This window comes from Eptesicus fuscus, chromosome 14, assembly GCF_027574615.1.
Source record: "Eptesicus fuscus isolate TK198812 chromosome 14, DD_ASM_mEF_20220401, whole genome shotgun sequence".
In the NCBI taxonomy this organism is placed as follows: domain Eukaryota; kingdom Metazoa; phylum Chordata; class Mammalia; order Chiroptera; family Vespertilionidae; genus Eptesicus; species Eptesicus fuscus.
The window spans coordinates 75,176,271-75,201,531 of NC_072486.1; the positions used below are offsets into that span (position 1 = coordinate 75,176,271).

At 35.4% G+C, this 25,261-nt stretch overlaps 1 protein-coding gene across 1 annotated transcript in view; it reads right to left on the reverse strand.

Annotated features, from left to right (window-relative positions):
* Positions 1 to 25,261, reverse strand: part of FOXP2 (forkhead box P2) — a 579,029-nt gene that overhangs the window by 141,463 nt on the left and 412,305 nt on the right. The window contains exon 5 of the mRNA XM_054725917.1: positions 12,132 to 12,145. Coding sequence (XP_054581892.1) covers positions 12,132 to 12,145 — 14 coding nt within the window. The remainder of the gene's footprint in view (positions 1 to 12,131; positions 12,146 to 25,261) is intronic.

Sequence of the window (25,261 nt, forward strand, 5' to 3'; positions counted from 1 at the left end):
TAAACAAACAAGGCTATTTAAAAATAGTCCAATCAATGGTTACTGAAATTAGGGTTAAACTTTTAAAGCTTTTAAAATATGTTCTGGAGCAAAATTTTGGTTATACCCCATTTTTAGAGAATAAACCAAAGATAAAGCTGAAAAAATCATGAACTTGGCCTCATTTTTACTGTTGGCAAAGTGAAGTGAAATAAAAGTGAATTGCTGTTGAAATTTAAGTATTATAAATACATAATTTCCTCTCAGACTTTACATTCTACAAGCACAATTTAATATGTGAAAATGGCAAAATAAATCAGTAAATTAAATTAAAATGTCAATACAGGCACAGTTTATTAATGTATTGATCATTAATGGCCATTAGCATCTTTTATTTTTTTACCATAATTTAACTTTATATACTCATTCATTTTTCCTTGCTCAACAGATTCTAAATTTAAATATATCTATTTAAAGGAAGGCTAGGTAAACATAAACAAAAAAAGCTTAGTAGTGGCCATTATCTCAATCCATATACCATACATATTGGGAGAATTTGAGATTTTAAAGTACTTAATATTAAGCAATTAAATCAACAAACATTCCTGAAGTAAGATTCAGTCTCCATTTCATGGTTAAAAAGTACTGAAGAATTAACCCAGATTACAGAATATACCATTATCGAAGTCAGATTTTTTGCCTTGTTTTTAGTCAATGCTCTGCTTGTTCACCTCAGAAAGCTATCATCATAACTGGCACTAATTGGCACCCCTGTTAGAAATCTCAGCAGAGGATCCAAGAATAGAAAAGATACGGACACCTCTCACCCACAGAGCCCAGCTTTCTGGGCAGATGACCTAGCTGCTGTCTATGAGAATCATAAAACCTCCCCCTGTGCACTGACTAGGTAGGCAACCTGAATCTCCAGGGATGTTAATTCAGTACCTTGCTTGCACCTGAAGTCACCGGAAAACAAAAGATGCCCATAGCGCTCCTTACAAGTCATGTAGTTATATTTTGTGAGGGAACGAAGGCAACAGACACTTCTGGCATGAGATATTCCTGCACAGTACTGATAGATGGTTGTATTTTTACTTACCTATTGTATGCTTATTTGCTTTGTTCAAGAGAATTTTTAAGTCTTCTAAAAAATAAATAGGGAGCTAGATTTCTCATGAACACCTGGAGAGCGGAAGACAAAATGTTAAGTATAATTATTTAATAGATCAAAGTGGACAGATTTATATGTATATGATTTGTTTCCCCTGGATATATTGGGGCTAGGCAGAAATACCTTATGCTCACATAAGTATAATAGTCCTTAGTTTTCTGCTCTTCTTTTTACGTTATAGTTAAAAGAAAAAGAAAAAAAATATATATATATATATCTTGTTGCCTTGAGGAGGCTAAGTGAGGTAATATAAGGTAAGAAACACACCATGCTAAAACAAATTCCTTTATGAAATGAGAAAGCATAGCGCAATTGGATGGCATACAGGACAGAGAGGTGTTTACATTGTATCTGTTGATGATATGAATGGGAAAGACTAACTCTATAGTTCATTCACTATTCTATTCACCAATGATTTAATGAGCACCTATTTTATGTCACTTTCAATAGAGTCTGACTCCATTTTTAATTTTAACTGCTGACTTATTTTTAAGCTTCGACTCCCTTTCCCCATGTGACCCCACATTTGGGCAGAAAGCTTGTGCATGAGCTAACTCCTTTGCCACTGGTGGGAAATCTAAACCACCTACCTGCTCAAGGGATTTTTCCCCAGCCCCCCCCACAGCCACTATAACAACCCAACTTCCTTCCTTTATTTTCCCAATCCAACCTGGACCTACTTGTGCCCAATCAGCTCTCCCAGCAATCTCTCATGGGAGCAATAAAATTCCTCTCAAATTCTTTTGGTATGTGGAGTATCATCAGCTTTGACATCTGGACCAAATTTTGGTGGGGGTCCCTCTCACTTCTGCAGGGTGCTACAGAACTCTACTTACTAGGTTAAGAATTGGGATGCAAAGTAGGTGTTCCTAAACCAAAGAGTTTATAGACACATTGGGAAAACAGACTATAGTATCATAATAAGCATTATGACATGTGTGCACAGGGTGGCAGACAGGGGGTAGAAAATGATTTCAAATGAGGTGATAATGAGTGGACATTAATGTACAAATGGGTGTGAGGTGGGATAAAGTTGGAGAGCATTCAAGACCAAAAAGGACGGCGGGCTTGAAGGCTTGAAGATATATGACCCCCTGTGGCAATCACGGAAACACAGACAACCCAGCAGGGTAGGAGGAGAGATTGCTGGGGAAGAGCGGGTGGCAGAGATGGAGACAGAGAGAGAAGCAGAAGGCACATCTTCCAGAGTCTCCTCCAAAGCAAAGTGGCCTTTATGTCCTTCAAATGTGTCATCATTGCATATGTACACCACCTGCCTGTTCTTTGGAGAATTAAATAAAACCGTTTCTGAGGTATTTTCTATCATACTAGAGGCCTGGTGCACAGAATCGTGCCCTGGTGGAGTGCCTCAGCCCTCTCACAATCCGGGACCCCGTGGGGGATCAGGCCAAAAGCGGCAGTCCGACATCCCCCGAGGGATGTAGTAGTGGGAAAAGTGGCAGGTGGCTAGGAGAAGCCCAAGCCCAGGTCAGACGCTATGCCGCTCCCGCTCGGCAGTGCTACCGGGGAGGTGGGAGAGGCTTGCACCATTGCAATTGCGCTCGCCAGCCATGAGCCCGGCGTCTGGTGCCCATTGGTCAGCTGAATGGCACTCCTGCTGTGGGAGTGCACTGACCGCCAGGGGGCAACTCCTGCATTGAGCGTGTGCCCCTTGGTGGTCAGTGCACGTCATAGCAACCAGTTGACCGGTCATTCAGTTGTTCATTCACTTAGGCTTTTATATAGATAGATTACTATAATCCTAAAGAAGTAACTGTGGCAAATACAGAATGGCACAAGATAGTCTTTTAAATCTTTATGATGGCAAGAAATAACATTTTGTTTCCAGAAACTTGCCCTCCTCTACCTATCAATCAATTGCTTTCCTAGGACTTTGCATGTGTTTTATTCCTTAATACTCTTTTCCCAGTTCTGTAAGCATACCAGTAAATTATAGCATATGTAGTCAGTTCAGTTTCAAAATTCCACTTAAAGGAATACAGGGTACTGCAATTTAACTTATCTGAATTGTATTGCCATAAAGATACAAAAATAAATAAACAAATTTTGTTTATCAAGCAAAAAATAAGAAAATAATTTAATGTGCTAATAATAGTATATTTTCATTTTCAAGAAAGTTTTTTGGTAAGCTAAATTGGAAAATTTGGAAAAGGAAGACCAAAAATTTGGAAAACAGTTCAATTTTATAATGTGGCACTAAGAGAAATAAACATTTAAAAATTTGGGGTTCAGGAAAAAAGGAAAGTTTCTTACTAGATTTGAGTGGATACTTCTTTCTTTGCTATTTGGGGCATTCAGAATATAATTTCACAGATGATATATTTTTCTTAATGTGATTTTCAGACTACGTCTAATGGAAAATGCCTGGTTAGGAGTAAGAGACATAGTTCAGATGTTTAACGACATTTGCATGCGATTATTTCTAAAACAAATGCCGGGGTACAGAGTCTATGGAGATGGCTTTCAGGATCGCTGGCACAATGTATGAAACGAGCTTCCCATCTCTGAGGAAGTCTGTATTCTGAATAGAACAAAGGAAGACAGTGAGAAGAGAATCGACCTTAGATTTTTCACCTTGACACACTGTCCCAGAATACTGTAGACATAGGGTTTGAGCCCAAGGAATCAGGGTAGGGACGAATATCTTTCAAAGCAAAAGTCTTTCTTCCTTAACATAAAAATAATATTTTATGTATTACTTCCAATAGCTGAAAAATAAAACTATTACAAAACAAATTGAATTAATAATTTCATGGACACAGACGGGGGTGGGTGGGGGAGGGCATGTGCTAGGGGGTGGGGGCGGCCGAGGAGAGGTCAATGGGGAAAAAGGAGACTTATGTAATACTTTAAACAATTAAGAATTTAAATAAAAAAAGAAAAAATAATAATTTCATGTGTGGAATAAAACATAGTAATAAAATGGATGCATTATGTAGCCTTCAGTTTGTTTTAGGTGTTTTTTTTTTCTTCATACGAAATAAAAGTAGCCATAACGTTATTGATGTTTTTGTTAGTAGAAAGCTCACTTTAGTATTTCTAAAATGCATCTGTCAACTGTATCAGAAATATCAAAAGCAGTGAAAGGTAAGACCGGATACGGGGTATGTTGGCTTCATAAAGTCACCAATCCTAGATGTCCTTGGAGTTTATGGATTGGTCAAGACCCTTAATTACCTTTTGGTGATGTTTTTCATGAGAATTTATTTTTTAATTAGGAGTTCACTGAATAAATAAAGCATGAAGATCTACTGATATATCTATTATTACGTATCAAAACAAAACACTAATATTTCTTTTTTTGTCCAAATTCAGAAGGTACCACCATCTCCTTTTCTGTATGCTTTACTTCGAGGGGAGCAATCTGGATGGTAATCACACCTAGGAATTTATAAGGGGACTCAAGCATGTGGCAGTCTCTCTTCTGATCCTCACAGGGGAGCAGCAGCAGCTCAGATCAGCTACATTTCATCTACTGTTGGTTTCAGTGACAGCTCCTTTTCTTGCCAATAATGATAAATAATATACTCATTAATGAGAAATAGAGACTCTAAGTTGCATACATAGAAGCTTATCTTGTGGCATCATTGATTATGATTTACCCCTATCAACCTCTTCCCCCTCTTTACTATGATGTGAGGTAGAGATGAAACCTGAAGAAAGAAGATCAATTATTTAAAACAGCACCTTGCCAAACAAAAATCTCTTACAATTCAATGAGAAAACACTCATGAGATGAAGAGAACTACCAGTAGAGATTCAGCACTGCCACTCACTTTTTCTTTCATATCTAAAGATTATTGCACACATTGTTGGAGAATATCTAACTTCATTACCAAGTCCATTGCCTTCTCACCAGTGCTTCCCAACAGGTGGGTTGGTGAGGTATTGGAGAGAAGGGAATGAAGGGCATCAGATTCCCTCCAGTAGATTCTTCTAATGGTAGTGGTGATAGTCACCCCCTTTATAGGAGAGTCCTCTGCATCCCCCATCCTTCCCCAAGAGAACCACTGCTCTGTCCTAACCACAAATTGACCTGAATTCCATACAATAAAGGCATTCAAGAAAAGGTAGTATTCATATTTTAATACCTTGGCATCCTCCTTATTTTGATCTTATTTTCCAAAAATAAGAATAGTGTAGACATAGAGTTTGAGCCCAAGGAAAAATTTTAAGATACTTTGAACAGCAATTTAGAGGCTGTATGCTATCAGTGATTAATGACAGAGTAAAAGCATAGGAATTGGAATCAGACTGAGTTAAATTCACATCCTAGCTTAAGCCACCAGCTAGCTACCTTACCTTAGATAATGCAATTTTCTGGAATGGGAAAGCATAAATAAACACATTACCAGGTACACAAGTAAGCATGAAAATATCCTAGTCAAGTGACAAATTATGAATACTTTAGCATATTTCTTTTGTTGGAGAAAAAGAGGTTTTAAAGAAGAAAGAGAACATGAGAAATGTGATTTCTGTAACATTTCTGGTTGATCCTTCAGCCTCCTTTTCACTGGCATAGTCATCCATTTAGATATAATGACCTGTAAATACTTATCACTAAATGACCTAGGAGACCAGCTAGGGACTAAAATAAAGCCTTTTGGGGAGCGGAGGCATCTGTATCATGACATTGGGTACGTATAAAATCTTCACACAGATACATGAATCAACTAGTAGTAAAGGCTGCTCTATATTCACAAAACATGATTTAAAATACCCAAGTTTGTGTTTAAACATTTCAAATATTAAAATATAATTGAAGATAAATTATTATTAAAATAAATATAATGTAATATCTCCTAAGAATATATTTCTTAAGAGTTTAGATCCATAAATATGGAAAGCTGAGTTGAGTTCTGAATTAGAAAAAATAGAAGGCGATAAAAGGCTATTGTAGCAATCACAATAAAACAAATAGCAGCCCAATCCAGAATCAACTCAAACTTTCACAAAACCACCATGACAATACACACATAAAAGTACTACAAATAACACAGAATTGCAATTTTCTATATCTAAAAGAGTTTACTGGAAGAAAACATCAAATTTTAAAATTATGTTACTGTCTATTGGAAATTATTCATTTTCTAAGCCAGGACCAAATTTCATTACCAATAGGTGCTCTCAAGAATGAAGCTAATTTACATTTAAAATAGGAGTACAGTCTACTCTTTAAAATCACAATGGTAAACACACCAATTTGACAATTACATTAATATGAGTATTTGCATAATCTGTCTTCCACACCTGTTCTTAATTTGAAGCAGCTGTGGGACAAATCATATCACAATAATCTCAATGGGTATGTGTGTGTTCCAAACAGTAATGCACACATCTTATTTTTTTTAATATTTTATTTTTTAAATGTTTCCTGATTTTAAGAAATTGATAAAGTTTTGTAGAGGTCCTCATATTTATTTGGCTAATATTAATTAGAGGAATAAGCATAATATCAAATAATGCTATCCCTTACATTTGTGGCCTCCTCTGTTATTGACATATGGTCTTACTGATTTTTGTCTGTGGAAATATTTTCTAAATAACGTATTTTATTTACACAGAAAAAAATTAAGAAAATATATATCTAAAAATATTCAAACAGAAAAATAATCAGAGAATCAACAGTAGCCACATTAATGGAGAATCAACCAAAGTCTGCACATCCTCTGCAGTGTGTTTGCACACGTGATAACTGTGGCACCTTTGGAACATCTTTTCTAAATTGGGTTCTGTGTATATTTTAACAAACGTATATTTGAATTTAACAAGCAGAAATTTACTTTCATCTTTTAAAGGAGCCAGCTAGTATTTCTGTGTATTCACACACATACCCAGTGCCATTAGAAAGGAACTTAGTTGATTATTGTTACATATTCTTCTACTTCCTGTATTTAAATGATTCAGCTAGATTTTAACTGGTGGAATGTAAAATCCCATTGTAATGTGTCAACAAAACTGACTTCCTTTAATCTTCTGTTATGAATGGAAAGTGAATGTAGAGCTTTCTAAAAGTGTTATTTATTTCCTGGAAAATGAATGAGAGTGTGCACAGTAATGAGCTGCAGCAGGAAACAAAACCTGTTTGTTTACATGCTGTTGACCTCTGAATATGTAAACATTAAATGTGTGAATTCTTAGTTCAGTATATCATTCAGAATTCTATTTTTATGTGTTTTCACTTTATAGAAAAAAATTCAAAAAGAATATTGCCATTTATATTTTTATTGCATTTTCATGTGTATTATTTAGAAACTCTCACCACATATGAGCCTCAGGAGAGATAGGGGGGTTACCCAAGTTCTCATAACCTGTGACAGTGTTATGGCCCAGGTATTCTGCCTCAAAATCTATATCCCTTCCCATAATTCGTGGATGTTGTTTTGAATGAATAACAGCTATTATGATAAATGAACAGGAACAAACATTTTACTAAGGAATATTTTAAAGTTGTTTCTTTCATACCATATTCATCTTAACTATTTCAACTCATGGATTCAAATGTACTAGAAAACAGTTTCAAAATTGACTAAAAGAACTATTTTCTATTTAGATAAACATTGCAAATTCTTACCGAGAACCAAGAGTAGTTGCTCTAGGAATATACAAATAATTTTTATTACTATATAACTTAGGCAATAAAGCCAAGTTTTAGTGATTGTAAGAAAAGCAATTTTCCTAGTTGTGACCTCTACATAATTATATTTCTAAATATTCCTTATTTGATTTTTCTTCATTAAAAACCTTACATGCATAATTGCACATACAGAAAAGTACCCCAAGTAAATAAGCTGGCATGTATGTCATGGGGCATGTGGAACATGATGAAATGAAAACTATACTTGTATGTAATAAATATGTACATTGTATAAATTATAAAAAAAATTCACCTTTTTTAAATATCAGAATATTTTAACCTCCATAAAGGAGTTACAAGTTCCCAAATTTTAAAGTGATTTTGTTTCTTTTTGTTTTTTGCTGTTAAGGAAAAAAAGTAATTCATTAATAAAGTTAAAAGCTTTTTAACATGTAACATGTAAAGAGAGCCAACTTTTTGTAAATGTAGAGCTACTGAAAGGCATATACTTTTCCTAAAAATAAAGCATCAGGATAATAAATTTTTAGAGCTAGAGAAGGAGTCATCTTCTCAATGGACAGAAAAAGAAAATGAGGCTGCTCAGTGGACTGCTCTCCCCAAGGCCACACAGCTGGTGAGTGCTGGAGTCAGTCCTTGAACCCAAAGCCTCTCCCATATGCCACAGAGTCTGGCCTCTTACCTTTATTACAAAGAATAAATGGAACACCAACAGATCATTTACAACATGTACATGCTTTGCTATGGTCCTAAACTAAGCTATACTCCAAAGAACAGATGTACAAATGAATCTTCAATTTTAAAAGAACTATAAAATATGAAACGGCATTCATTTCCAGGCTGGCATGATGATGCCACATGAATGCAGACATACATGCACATAAATACACGTGCGTGTGTGTTAACATGATCACTAGGAGGTTGAAATTTAGGTGAATTTCAATTGTTCATGCTTTTCTTATTGTCTGACTTAATTTGCAAGCACACATTGCTTTAATAATCACTCAATATAAGGCTACCTGTGGACAAAATAGAACTTAGGACAATAGTTATAAACATTTCTCATAAAATACGTTAACTCTTAAAAACTTACACAAAGGAAATGAAGTTACAGCTTATAAGTACCCTGATTTTTCTTATGATAACAAAGAATTTAATACTCTTGCTTTAGTCTCAGTAATGCATAAAGACAAAGGTCTGCTACCCTTGGAATAATGTGAGAAAATTATTAAAATGTTTTTTTTTTCTCCTTTCTCCTTTGCAATCTGGTAAACCACTTTATGATCGGCACTCCTATTTTCTCTTTCATCATCTCAATTATATTACTTGTTATCCTTATACTTCTTTCCACACCTCAATATCCCTCTTTGATCCTGGAATTTAGACCTAAACAAATTTTATAGAACCACAAAAAAGTATCAGGAGGCACAAATATGAAGAAAACCTTATTCTTCTCAGTCTACAAGTGATGGCTGATTGACTAAACACTTAGAGAGAAAAAAAAACAAAACACCCAATTTATTCCATAGAATGCTCTAAAAATCCATAATTGTCAGGTATTTTTTTTTTTCCTTAACCCACTGAATTTTTTAAATGGCTTAGAAAAAGGGTAATTATCCTGAATTTTTATCTAGGCAGACTGTCAACTCCCTGAGGATAGGAATGTTTTTGAATCCCCTATGGTACCTGCTGTCTACCCAGCAAAGTGCCTCACACACGGAGGGCTATTAGTCTTGTTTCTTGATGGAGTGATTGACTGAGGATGTAAATTTAATACACAGAAGTACTGTAAACCAGTTTTCAAATCTTACTGCTGCTTTTTTTTAGCTTGTGGTTTTTCCACTAGAGCATGATAATCATTTGTTTCATATAAAATTCTATAGTGTAGGCTTTTGATTTATATCTATTTTATTCCTAAACTTTCCTTTTATTAAGTAAATATCTACTTGAATAGAATAGCAAGCAAAAAGGTGTGTGTGGGAGAAATATATTACCCATCTCTGTTATAGTCTAGCAGTGTTAGAAATTATTGACGGGGAATGCCAAATATAATATCAATGGCATAAGTTATCATTTCTAATTTGGTTCTTAAGAAATATTCCTCACTGTCAGCTGGTCCAACTGGTGTTTCTTCTAAAGCAATTTGTATGTATATGACATTGTGACTCTTTAGTGATGGTGACATGCCTCTTAGCATTGAGTCAGCCTTTTATTTTATCAGTGTTACATGAGAAACTTGAGGATTTAATGAACACTGCTTCCAACAAATACTCTGGTGTACTCAAAGATTTGGAAATCATCAATCAGAAATGACTGAGTCTTTTTACTGCACATATTTGTATCTCTGCATTTGACATATTGATTAAATGTTCCAGTATTTAACAAAGGGGTTCAATGGGGCCTAAAGGCCGAACACCAGGATGAAGGGAAAGGAAGGAAAGAAGGAGAAGGGAGGGAGGGAGGAAGGGAGGGAGGGAGGGAGGGAGGGAGGGAGGGAGGGAGGGAGGGAGGAGAGGAAGGAAGGAAAGAAGGAAGGAAGGGAGGAAGGAAGGGAGGGAGGAAAGACAGGCTAAAAGGGATAGTAATAACCAATTTCGGGGCTTATGTGTGGATAAATGATCAATCAGAACAAAATGGCGGAAAGCCGGGACACAGCAGGACCCCAAGATGTGCCCGTGGGGCTGGAGGTGAGGGAGAGCTAGAAAGATTCCTGGGAACTTCTTCTTCATGCCTCACAGAGTAGCTATTATTTTAGTGTAGCTGTTTATCATACAGATTATTGCAAGAAATACAGGAAGATTATGGGATATGTCTTCTATCTTCACTGTTGGTGGAAGAAACGTTGGGACTTTTACAAGTTTTACAGCAATACCAGAAACTGATCTGCAATAGCCAAATGAAAATTTTTTTCTGACCTCAACTTGTTTAAAATGTGTCTTCTATGACTGCGTTCTCCACCATCCTTGTGTTTCTCTATTTGACAAACACAACCATGTCTCCTTACTGAAACCTCGGCAGCTCCAGCAGCCACCAACCTCCGCAGTGACTTCTTGCAGAATCATCTCGCGCAGTTTACTGTGCATTCTGCTTTTTCTCATACTGAATATATGTGAAGCTCTTAGTAACATCTTAGTTATCATTAAAAATACCAAAACAGAATAAAGCCCTAAAACCCACTGACATATAGACACCTTAATACATCGGCTTGTGCATTTCTAAATTTCCTGAAAGAAAAAAAAGCCCAAGAAAACCTTGTCACTAAAGTATCTAATGTCATAAAATCTCTTTTCTCAATCCCTCAGGTCCAGGTGTTGGTAAGAATACCTTTGGTAAACTGTCAGGGGTAGGCACTGTTAGCTGCCTCTCCCCAAATTCATTATTCCCTTCTCTTCCAAAAGGACCCAAACTTTGTTCAGTGACAAAGTGCCTGATAAAACAGCTTCACAATCTCAGTTAAAGTGATGAGTGTTCGCATGGTACGGTTCAGGCCAATGAGATGAAAATAGAAGCCTCTGTGTGAGGCAAGCTTGCCATTAAAGCCGGGAGTGGGGGTGGGAGAGCGATTCATCTGATGTGCAGTTATTTATATTTTGGCATTCCCTTCTTTCTCCCTGAAACAGGAGCATGATGTCTAGAGAAGTGGTGGTCACCTGATGAACATGAAGATGAAGGCCACACAGAGGCAGAGCAGGAGGCTAAAAGGAATGTTGGTCTTTTGTGTCATCCTTGAGCAGCTCTACCAGTCAAATCTGGACTTTCTGTATGTGGAATTTATTTATCACAAGGCAAGTATATCTAAATTCCCAAGTAGAGCAGTTGATAAATTCCATAGTAAATTTAGATAGTATTTTAGTGGAAACATCCAAAATTCACATGGATAAAGCAACAGATATAATTAACTCAAAAATTATACATCCACAACTATCATTTAGAACCAACTGAAATGTGGCTGAAGGGCAGTCCTACAGCGAGAGAAGTAAAGAAGAAAGCACATTGAGACTGGGAGGAGGGGTGAGGCATGGATGGGCTTGTTCAACACCTACGTGTGCCGCGTTTCAATCAGGAGGGAGATAGTCTCTGTGGAGGCCGCCCGTGAGGAGCAAGAGGTCTCAGCCCCACACCAGACCCCCAGTTCAGGCTCCCAGAGCTGGGAAGAGAAGTCCCTGTAACTACAGGCTGTAAAAACCAGCAGGGATTGTGGCTGAGTGACACAGAGGCTGCTGGAGATCCAGCTGTTCCTTTAAAAGAGCCAGGGGTGCATGAATGCACTCAAACTGGATACATCTGAGCTCTAGTACTGGGTAGCTCTGAGGGACCCAGACATATATGGGGAAGAACTGGATTGTCTCACATCAGGGCAGAAACTCAGGGGCAGCTTCCTCCCAGACAGGGGTGCTGGCAGGGGTCATTGTTCCTATGATGGGACCTCCCCTCTTGCAGGGCTGACTGGTAACCACAGTGGAGTCCCAATCAGCCTGGAGCACACTGTTAGCTCCACCCTGGAGATTCCCTGAGACCCTGTCCCATCCAACTTCCAGCCACACCCAAGCTGTTTATAGCAGCTTTTCCATATGAATAGCCTGTCCTGGCTCAGGCTTCAGAATTTCCTAAAATCTCTCAAACAAGCTGCAGCTGATGACAGCATGACCCAAACCTATCAATAAAAAGCCAAAGACCCAGTACTAGCACCAGCCTGCCTTGCTTCATAGCTAGGGCCAGCCTCCTGTACAGCAGCACTCCCATTGTACTCACAACTGGTCCTCACAGCCAATTGGCCTGGAAGTAAACTCCTCCCAGAGATGCCAACAGTAACCAAGGCTCAACTACAAGACTGCACACAGCCTACACAGGGGTGTACCTAGAGTGCCCAGCTCAGGTGACCATGGAGGTTGAGCCACTGGGCCCTTACAAAACACCTACTACACAAGGCCACTCTACCCATTCCAGGAGATATAGCAGCTCAACCTATTACACAGAAACAAACACAGGGAAGCAGCCAAAATGTGGAGACAAAGAAATATGTCACAAATGAGAGAAATGAAAACAAGAAAACTACTTGATACAGAGTTCAAAACCATGGTTATAAGGTTACTCAGGGATCTTCATGAGAGCTTCAAGGGATTTAGTGAGACTTTCAAGGAGCTTAGTGAGAATATCAATGACATGGAAAAGAACCAGTCAGAAATTAAGCTAAATGAAATAAAGAACAATTAACAGGGATTCAATAGTAGACTAGAGGATTCTGAGAATCAAATCAATGATTTGGAATATAAGAAGCAAAAAACAACCAATCAGAAGAGCAAAAATAAAAAATAATCCAAAAATATGAAGAAAGCGTAAGGAGCCTCTGGGACAACTTTAAGCATACCAACATTCACATTATGGGGGTGCCAGAAGAAGGACAGAGAGAGCAAGAAACTGAAAACCTGTTTGAAGAAATATGACAGAAAACTTCCCCTACCTGGTAAAAGAAATAGACTTACAAGTCTAAGCACAAAGAGTCCCAAACAAGAGGAACCCAAAGAGGCCCACACCAAGGCACATCATAATTAAAATGCTAAAGGTTAAAGATGGAGAGAGAACCTTGAAAGTAGCATGGGAAAAGCAGTTAGTTACCTAAAGGGGAGTGCCCATATGACTGTCAGCTGATTTCTCAACTGAAACTTTGCAGGCCAGAAGGGAGTGGCAAGAAATATTCAAAATGATGAATAGAAAGGACCTCCAACCAAGATTACTCTACCCAGAAAAGCTATCATTTAGAATTGAGGGTCAGATAAAGAGCTTCACAAATAAGAAAACACTAAAGGTTTTCATTACCACCCAACCAGTATTACATGAAATGTTGATGAGTATTATGAAGAAGAAGACGAAGAAGAAGAAGAAGAAGAAGAAGAAGAAGAAGAAGAAGAAGAAGAAGAAGAAGAAAATATGAACAATAAAATGGCAACAAATACATATCTATAAAAAATTGAATCTAAAAATCAAAACAAACGAACAAGTAATCTAATGAACAAAATAAATTGGTGAATAAAACAGAATGAAAGGCATGGAGCATGGAACAGACTGATGAATCTCAGAGGGAAGGGGTAAGGGAAGAGGGAAGAGATTAACCAAAGATCTTACCTATAGACACAGAGAGTAGGGTGATGAAGACATGGGGTAGGGTCAGAACCGGGTGAGGGGGGCCATGGAGAGAATAGAAGAGGACATCTGTAATACTCTCAACAATAAAGATTTAGAAAAAATTATACATCATGTCGAAAGTATAGTTCTTTAGTAATATTTGAGAAATCCTGTACATTTCCAATATCATTTTATTAAGCAAACTTCTTACTTCCAGTTCCTTAGTAAAAGTTAGCTCTGGCTGGTGTTGCTCATGGGTTAGAACATCAGCCCCATAAACTTTTATTCTGGTCAAGGGTTGATTCCTGGGTTGAGTTTCCTCACCCTTATTGAGGTGTTTATGGGAGGCTCTCTTCCATTGATGTTTCTCCCTCTCTCTCTCTCTCTCTCTCTCTCTCTCTCTCTCTCTCCCACTCCCTTTTCCCTTTCACTCTCTCTAAAATCAATTGGAAAAATATCCTCCAGTGAGGATTCATTTTTAAAAAGTATCAAACTAAGTAGGAGTTGAAGGGTTATTGTAAGCAAAATATTTATTTGTATATAAAATTAATAGACTAAGAGATAGAATCAAGAAAGATAATATTCAGGTAAAGATAACAGAATAAATAATTGTTATTGTTAAATAAATATATTATATATTTTCAAAAGGAATTAGTTGAAGTAGTTCATAAACAGACTGCCTAACTAGCAAAGACAGGATATATTAATAATGTGAGAAGGTGTGGATAATACAATTTAAATCATGTCTTCTAATGATATTAATGGCTGATTTTAAGTTACTTTCTATACAACACGGAAAACTGGTAAATACCATAATTTCACACTTGCTTTATCAGGTTGAAGAGAAATAATACCCTAGATGTATTCTGACAAAGGAGAAATTTAATTTGCATAATTTAATTCAATCTTGCAAAGATTTATTTAGCATCTAATATGTGCTAAGTCAAACATTATATTAGAAATAAAATGTAATTTCTGACCTCCAAGGGTTTACCAGTATAGTCTGAGAATGAGCTAGAGAAGTAGTCAATAATTATAATAAAATATAGTATAATCTATATTTGTAACTAATACATGTAGGAAAATAAAAGTATGGCACAGATTCTGGAACTATACATAGGTGAGGGATTATTTATCTTTGAAAAGTTAGAAAAGACTCTAGGAATTAGGGCCTTGAAGTATGCAAAGGAGTTTGGAAACTAGATAAGGGGTAAGGGTGGGAATGAACTTTTAAATAAATGGAGGAATAGTAACAAAGAAAGTAGGTATCAAAGTTCTTATGGTTTATATTGCCCTCCAAAGTGCCTGGCATAAAAGAAACAACCCGTAAATGCATGTGGATGAATGAATAAACAGAATGCTTAGACAGCAGTCAAGATTAAATCATGGTTATAATGCATCAGGTGTATGATGGCTGTGCTGAGAGGTGAAAGAACAGGACAATGTTCACTTTAGGGCAGATAAACATAACAGATGAGGAGGGTTTACAGGTAGAGGCTATAGCATTAGGATTAGGAAAAATTAACAGGATTAGGAAAATTTGATTAAGGGTGGGAAAAATAAATAATTTCAGTTTGAAGGAAGCTGATCTGGATTGAGATGCACCAGGAGGTGACTAAGGAAACACATCTGGAGCCTAAGGGAAAGGAAGAACTTGGTAGGATTGTAGACTAGCAATGGTCTATGGACTCCACACATTTATGCCAAACCAATTGGGTGAAGGTGAATCATACACAGGAAGATTATAGTAATTATGATTACTAGTAACTGTGGTGAATACAAGAACAGAAGTATGTATGTCATGGAAACAATATATAGGAAGGAATTCACAGAAAGTTGACAATGGAAATTTAAAAGCTGCACAGAAGTTTTCTAGATGGGAAGGCAGAGAGGGGACTATTGAGAAAAGAGAAGGGCAAGGTCAGCTGCATGTGACATGAAGCGAAGTTCGAGGAACTGTAAGGAGTGTGACATTGCTGCTCATATAAAGAGTAAAAAGTGGGTGGCGGACAGTGAGATCAGCATGCCAGGGACATCACAGCAGACATCTTGGAAGACAATGAGGAGTTTTTTTATTAAGGTTTTTAAACCTAAAAAGAGGCCAATTGGGCATAATGGACATACAAGTAGGTCTTTAGAAAGCAGATATTATTTAAAAAAAAATCAAAGGTGAACATGGAGTGAGTTCATTACTGATAATTTTATATGAGAACTAATGATAGTAAATATAAAATACTGACAATATTGTTGCAAATGATCCTGTAAAGAAGGGAGAGAGAGAGAACTCAAGAAACTTGCTCAGGGGACTAACTCAGATTTAAAGCCATATAAAAACAAAACAAAATAAAAAACAAATAAACAACAAACAAAACAAAATGCAGGGGTGAGATTTAAAGACTATTGGATCAGTAAGGAACCTAAGGTATCACTAGTGCAGTTATTTTCATTGTGTTGGTTGGAAAACGGAGTCTCAGAGAGAGAAAATTACACAATATATTAATAAGAGAATTTACATTTGGTACTTTTTATTACAGGAAACAACTTCCTATTGTATAAGAGTAGTTTAAGTTTCCTACATAATACTTGGTAGACCAGCTACATTATAATCGCCTGGAGAGTTTAAAGTATTTTGATTTTTCAAGGTCTTATCCCCAGTAATTTTAACTCAATGATCTAGGGTGGACCTAAGATTCTCCATTTAAAAAAGATTTTCAAGTAACATCGTAGACTTAAAAACTATTGGTCTAAATGAACTTTTAAGACTGTGTGAGGAAAATGGTGACGGTTTTTAGGGGGAAAAAGTTCTCCCAGAATAAAGGAAAACTTTAAATATTCCCCAAATTTTTGTGAAAATAAAACTTTATTCATAAGTTAACCAGTAGTTAAATGTTTTAAATGTCTATCACATGCTTCTCTCTATGGGAAGAAGGTGAAATATAGAATGATTGCATTCTCGGTGTTTTCTTTTTGTTTTTACAAACATAATCTATTGAAGAATTTACTACAGTTTTTCTGTGAGACAACAGATTTTCCTCATGTCAACACATCTTAATGTTCAGTGTTCCTTGGTCTGTCATTTGAGAAGTTCAGTAGCACTGGCAGTAGAAGATATTAAGGTGACAGTTGTAAAGCAATGCAAATGTTAGCATTGGAAGTGCAAGAATTCATATACTGTGCAAGGGAATTTTCTGACTCTTTTGTGTGTTATCAAAATGCTTAACTACTAGATACTACAGGTTCTATATCTATATTGATAAAACTGTAACTATTGGCATGATCAAACAACAAACACTTAAAACACACACACATACACACCAAATACTTTTAGTCAAGCTGGATGTGATTTAAAAAGCTTCGACTGTGAATTAAATCTAAACTGCAGCTCTGTAATTTGGGGGATAAAATACCAAGCTCAAAATGTCTGGAACAACCAGTCAATAGTCAAAGAATGAATTACTGAATTTCTGGGAGGTCTCTTCATACTCAACACACTGCCTTCCCCATCCCCTTGAAAACCATGCCAGGCAACTTTTACTCTTAAGGAGTACTCCAGGTAATCTATTGATGTCATTGGAGATTTACAACCAAGAAGGAGAAAAATATTAGTAATAATATTGAGTGCTTCTCTCTATTTTTCATATAAAACATCATCAAGAAAGGTAAGGGAAACCTGTTTGGTCATTTTGGATTTCCTTCATAGATATTATATTGCAAGATCTAGGAGTGCAGACCTTTAAAATTCACAAAAGTAGAGCTGTGGTCTGATTTTTTTCGAATTACCCCAAAATGCCAAGACATTACACCTCTGTAATTTGGCAAGACGTGAAATGGAATCAAGCGTGCTGGGAGGCCCATCTAATCTTTAAATTACTGGCTTCTCACACATATAAACTAACCATCCACTCCTCTACACTGTTCTATCGCTAATGTACCTTTTCTGTTCTCTACCTAGTCTCACCTATGTAGGTAGATATAAAAACAATTGTTTCATTTTAAAAGGTGACATTGATCATGAAGTAAATGTTATAAAAAGTTGGCAAGTGGTTAACTGTTACAATGGCAGCTTGATTCAGAATAAGGACCTCTCCATTTTATTTAACTGGGAATTTCCTGAATTTGAGGGTTCATGAAGATTTCAGGATGCATGCCTTGTGAATGTCAAGAGTCTACTACAATTAGTTCTCATGAGTGGTTTCTTCTTCATCTAATCAGAGGAAGAAATTAATTTTCATCTTTAAAAACATCTACCATACTATAGCAATGTATTAATATTTATTAAGTGCCTTTGGGAAAATAACTTAGTGTCTAACTATAATTTAACTTAAAATAATGTTTGAGTCATTTAATAAGCTTATATTATTTTCAAATTAAGATAGGATGAATGAAATATTTTTAAAAGAACAATGTATTACACTTTTGTTTGATCATTTCAAATGCCATGCTTCCAAATTCAGATTATTAAAATAATCACAATCAGCACCACCTAAGACTGCTTTAAAAAAAAGACCAAAAAAAAACCCCTGGCCTTTTAATATAGTCATCCCTGCCACTTCCAGTTTGAACATTCATTTTGTAATAGGTGTTCTAGGAAGTTTGACAAAAGGATCTAAGAAGTGATGAATACATTCTGATGGTAACTTTAACAGAGTCACCTATAAATGCCACGAGTAACAAGAGATTTCTAGCACTAAATGAAATTCTTCAAATCCTGCTAAGGATTGAGATATTTGAGAGTAGAGTTTGTCTTCATACTAAAACTTAAAACAGCATTAAGGGAAGGAATCTTGGGGCAAGATAAAAATTAAATATTGGACACTGTATTCGAAGGAGTAGCTCAGTTTTGCTATTTTGTTAGTAAAATAATATGCTAGAATATCTTTTAGGTCCAAGATAGAATTAAATAATTAAAGGCATTTAAAGTTACTCTCCTCTCAATATGGGAATGAAGTGGTTAGGTAAAATGGACAAGATTATATAAGAAAAAAAGAACTGAATGATAAAGGAAGAAAAATGCAGTAGAAAAGGTGACGTTAGCAGAGAAATTTTAAGATAACCAAGTAAAATGTAGAGTGCGGGATGACAGGAAGGCATGAATAGAATCCACAGAGATAACACAATGAACCTTAAATGTAAGTGAATTTCAAAGTAATTTCACTTTTTTTCTTTAATCACATGCTTCACTTTGTCATTCGATTTAGCTTGTACACCTCCCAACATCTTACGACAAAATTCACAGCCTAAGTCTTAAACCCTATGGAGAGCTCCCTTACCACTATGAACGTGTCTTTCTTTTTTTCTGCTCCCTTTAGTTAAGGTAGAGAAATTAAGGAAATATATACTTAAAATCCTAATGGATTACACAAAGAAGCGAGTGCTTGAATAAGAAAAAAGGAAATTTGACCTCCTACAAAGCAGCTTTCTTCCATATTTAATTTATGGAAACCCTCTGTATTACAAATGCAATATACATTTACTTACACTATTGGAGACCGAGCAGTCTGAGAAGCAAAAGTACATTTATTGATTCTCCTTTTTGTATATAACAATGATGCTAAAGTAAGATTTCCCCCCACTTATTATTGATTATTGATCACTTTAATATTGGAGATCCTAAGAGTTAATGGCAAATGAAAAAGAGGGGGATTAAAAATCACCAACGTTGAAATTCAACACTGCATGCATGAAAACGCTTATCCTCAGGGACTTTTCTTGATATGGCTTACAAGTCCCATCTTTTCAAAACCCTCCCTTTCCTTAACCTTCCTTGACAAAACAAATGCTGATTTGATTCTTCTTTTCCCCTCTTTTCTTTCTTCTGCTCCTGTTTTCTTCTTGCTCTAAAAAGTTGTGGATGCTACTGACCTCTTCTTTGTAAATTATTTTTTCAGAAATCTCCATTCCCATGCCACATTGTGAAGTAGATCTTTATAAAATACCAGTTTGATTTTATCACTCTCTTATCAAAAAACTTTAATAACTCCTGCTATCTAAACCATAAAGTACAAACTCATTAGTGTGGCACATCAATCTCTATACAGCTGTTGATAAAGTCCTGAAACCCTCATTATTCCTCTGGCATGACATCTCTATGATGGTCAAAGCAAATTACTTACTCTTGCCTGTTAAACTGGACCTCACAATGTCCTATCTCTGCATCTTTGATGACATCTTTTCAAAGATCTCCATTAAAAATGTTCTATCTACCAAATTCCCTTTCTTTAAGCTCAACAGAGATGCTACCTCTCCACAAGCCTTCCCTGATCACTTGGGCCAGAATGAATATTTTATTTTTTAATGCTTATAGCACTTTCTGCCCTCTGCATTCCTATAGCACATCCACTGTGACCTGACATTTGTATATAAGCCTTACTATCTCCTCAACTAAATCATAAGTCCCTGAAGCTATTACATATGATAAATAATCAATTTACACTGAACAAATGAAAGAGTTTTCCTTCTACCTACTCCCCTCAGTACAGTCTCCCCTCAGCACAATCTCCTCCTCATTCATTGTTTCAACAATTATTTATTGAGTTCTATTATTCACCAGTTATTGTGATAGGCCCTAAAATATACTATATGATACCATGCTGCCTGCTGTCATAAAGCTCACAATCTAGTAGAAAAAGCAAACAAACATTAAAATATAAGTTTATGATAGGCTAGTGTAAAGTATACAAGTTGTGAGTGTGTCTATAGGAGGGGAAGATACTATAATAGTACCTAATACTCACTGTTGCTTTCTTATAAATTGTGAGTCATAAATAATAAAAATTATAGTCAAATAAAAGGAACCATATGGTAGAATGTTTATCATAACTTAAATACAAACTTCCTGAGGATGATCATAAGGGAAAATACTACTTCAGAACCACAAGGATTTATGCTGCTTACTTCATATTATATTCTCTTTAATCTCACAACAACCTTGCAAAGTGAGTATCCTCATTCCCATTTTAGAGATGGGAAAACAGGCCCCAAGAGATCAAGTTACCCTACCCAAAGTCCTACTAATTAAGGGCAAAGGTAGAATTCAGATAAAAAACATATGTTCTTTCGCCTAGATCATATGCACGTTTTCCACCCAAGCACACTCAGCAGTGATAGACTGGATAACCTAGACTGTCCTCCACAGGGTGTCAGCCTTGAGCAGCTGGCCACAGGTGGCAACATCATAATATTTTTAAGAAAGATTTTATTCTATCACATTCTTGTAAAATTGCCTATTATATGCAGCCCTTTAAGAACAGTTCTTTAGTAACCAATGAATGCATAAAATAAGTGGGACAACCAATCGGTCTCTCTCTCTCTCTCTCTCTCTCTCTCTCTCTCTCAGCAAAAGTAAAGGTGGGGGGGAGGGGAATGTTCTTTTACTGGAATGGGAAAATCAGGACCACACAAGGCATAGTCTATCCTTGTTAAGAGTTTTTAAATTAAATTCTTTCAAAATGTATGATACAAAACAGTGTTTTAGATTAACTGCTTGTTTTTGATAGAGAAAATATAGATAACAAAAAACATCTTTAAAATGTTTTTCTTAGTATTATGCAGCTAGTCAAATCCATATCACAAATTTCTTGATTATGTTGCTTTCAGTATTTGCAACAGAATGTGTTTTTGCTTCTCTCTAATTCTTCTATACTAGAAACCAGAACTTAATGTTGAAAAGGAAATATTTAAATTCATTCATTACCACTGTATAAGTGCATTTTGACAATTTCCTAAAACATATTTACTGATGCCCAATTCTATATCCCAAAGTTATATTTATCTTTATTATTTATACATTCAACTTCATTATTTATAGATTTTGCACTTTATTGGGTTTTATTTCCCTAGAATGAAAGTTTTAGAAACACTTATTAGTTTGCTGCAGAACTTATTGATTGTCTGCTGTTGATAATTTTAACATTTTGCACTGAAGAATTAGAGGAAGGTAGAAATTTGTTAAACTGTATTTTATGACAATGTATTTTAATGTAGATTATTAAAAGTAAACATATAGGTAAAATTGCCGAGGCCGGTTTGGCTTAGTGGATAGAGCGTCGGCCTGCGGACTGGAAGGTCCCAGGTTCAATTCCGGTCGGGGGCATGTGCCTTGGTTGCAGGCACCTCCCCAGTGGGGGGTGTGCGGGGGGCAGCTGGTCGATGTTTCTCTCTCATCGACATTTCTAGCTCTCTGTCCCTCTCCCTTCCTCCCTGTAAAAATCAATAAAATATATATATATATATATATATATATATATATATATATAGTAAATATATAGGTAAAATAATTCTTTGTGTAACTTAGATTTTTCTTCAAAACAATTTATGAAATTATTTCAAGGCACTAAACGAAACAAACTTACTTAGATGTTATATAAATTAATACTTGCACAATGGTTTCCATACACCTAAGATTTAATACTTTGATATCAAAGCATTATTTTTTTGCTATGGTATGTTTTTAAAGTCCTTTGTAAGTAAAAACAAATACATAAACATAACCCTTAACCCATAAGCTAATATCCAACAAAGTACAGCTATTCTCAAGGAAGATACCTAACACTTAGTTTTAAAAAATGAAATAAACTTTGGCTAATGTGGCTCAGTTGGTTGGAATGTCATCCCAGGAACCAAAGGGTCTCTAGTTCGATTCTGGTCAGGGCACATACCCAGGTTGTGGGTTTGATCCCTGGTTGGGCATTTACAGGAGGCAACTAATCGATGTTTCTCATCTTTCTCATGTCCATGTTTCTCTCTATCTCTTTTTCTCCTTTCTTCTCTCTCTAAAATCAATAAAATACATATCCTTGGGTGAGGATTAGAAAATGAAATAAATCTTTAATCACAGAATATTCCATTTTATTCATCAGTTAGCCCAATGTCTATATTTTAAAGATGTTGAGTGACTTCCTCAAACCTATATTACTAGTTTGTGTCAGACTCAGAATAAGATTCTTAAGTTTAATTCACTTTTGCTTTTAAGTACTCCATTCTTAAACTAACACAGAATTATTTTTAAAATTAATTTAAATTGCCTATTGAAAAAGAGAACCTTATATTAGATATTAATCTACAACAATGGAAGTGATTACAATGTTATATATTAATATTCATCTAAGATAGCAAAGCAATGGCATTTACCTTAAATTTACGTCTCTGCTCTGCACAGCTGTTGAAGAACCACAAGTCTGTCTCATGGCTGTAAATGTAACAAGAACAATAATGCGACCAATTTCATACCTAAACTAAATTAAGTAGATCTGTCATAGGCTAGAAAATGGATAATGTATTTTACAAAATGTTTTTAATTACAGATTATGGAAGTGTGCATGTGGGCATAAAACAATATGAATTTACTCTTTTCAATCAGGAAATTCATTTCATGAAATTGAAAGCATTACATATTCTCTTTGGCTGACTTTCGTCATTATGGACCACTATGGGTATATCATGTCTAGGACGTGCTAGGAGTAGATATAGATAAGTAAAGTAAATTCAGATAAGAGGCCATATTCATTTTAGGGTTTGATTTTCTGAGATACATAGTAAAAATGTAAAAAAGAAAAATCTGGAAATGCTTAGTTTAATATCAGCTCCAATCTGCATCACAATCATTTTATGTTAATCATCTAATATGTCATTAATCAATACATTAACTGATTGGCCCTATTTAAGTGGTGTTTCATGCAATGAATTAATATGTAAACATGTTTCAAATACATATATTCAGATATCTATATATGAAAGTGAAATCACTACTACAATCGGTATGCTCATTAGATGTGATTTTTCTTTCAATTTTACACTAGTTATGCTAATATCTATGCCATCTGTAGCAGAAAAACAAGAAAAATGTAAATGAAAAAAGTAATAGTAGATAAATACTAGTCTGCTAGAAATAGACTCTCTGCCATGTCACACTTCAAATCTGGCTACCACTTTTCAACATTTAAAAGAAATTCAGTTGAGTATAACAAGCAACAAATATTGTTCTTGTGACTTGAGCCATCAAAATATTTTTCTAAAATCTGTATTTTTCTTTCAAACTTTATAAAATAGTTATCCATAAAAATTATATATTAAAATGAAAATCACATATCTCTTTTGGTCCTCTAACCAGCATGATCTATTATTAGCACCAAATAACTTGCCTTACAAGTGCAGATTTTGAAACATTTTCACTTATTTCTTTAAATCTAAAAGATAATCTACACCAACTCTTATGAAAGATTGATTAAACAGTCAAGTAGAAAAAAAGCCCGGCTGAGCATTGACCTATGAACCAGGAGGTCAAGGTTCGATTCCAGGTAAGGGTACATGCCCAGTTTGCAGGCTTGACCCCAGTATGGGGCATGCAGGAGGCAGCCAATCAATGATTCTCTCTCATCATTGATATTTCTATTTCTCCCTCTTCCTTCCTCGCTGAAATCAATAAAAATATATTTTAAAAAAAGAACTAGACTGTGATAGAATCATAAAAGTTTTAAAGTGCTAATTTCATATTAAATATTTATAATTAGCAAAAATATTCTATACTTTTCTTTAACACAAGTGGCAAATACATAGTGCAACTCATGTTAAATTATATTTGCAGATGCAAAAATAAGTATTATTTAATATCCCCTATTGACAACATGTGTAAGCTAGTATAAAATGCTATTCGGTTTTTTATTAAATTTTTTATGCAATCCCAGCATGTTTCCAGTTGCAAAGCTTATCAGGTACTACAAAATACTAAAAATGTAGAATCACATGATATTAACTGTGGTGTATATTTTGGTGAACAAATAAGTCTTCAGTCATTATTCTAAATCCTTATTCTTAAAAACCAACTTTTCATTCCTATAACATTTTGGCATGAGATCCTATTAAAATTACAAAAGAATAATAAAATTCTAGAGTTTTATATCTGTATAGTCAAGATTTATTTGTGTTAATATGAATCACAAAACACTAATGATAAGTGACATAAAAAACTATAGCAATGGTTAGCAACTGAAATTGTTAAAAGTTATTTGTAAATTTTTAATCACCGTTTTATAATAAAAACAAAATTGAGGACTTAGGCTCGAAATTTTATTTATACATTGGTACATGAGCAACAATTTATCACTTTAGAGTCATAACTATTCCCATATTAGTGTGTGTGTGTGTTTTGCCAAGAAAATTAATATTTTGGTTAAACAAAGTATAGCCAAATTTTGCCTTCCAATACAACAAAAAGAGAAAATAGAAAAATTTAAGCCCAGACATTCTTTCCAGAAATATCCTGGTAACCATCAATAAATAAACTCCTACTTGACTTAGCTTTGGAGAGAAAGGTATAACTACTTGGTCTAATTGGTCAAGAGACACAATAAGATAGAATTAGGACAATATGTATA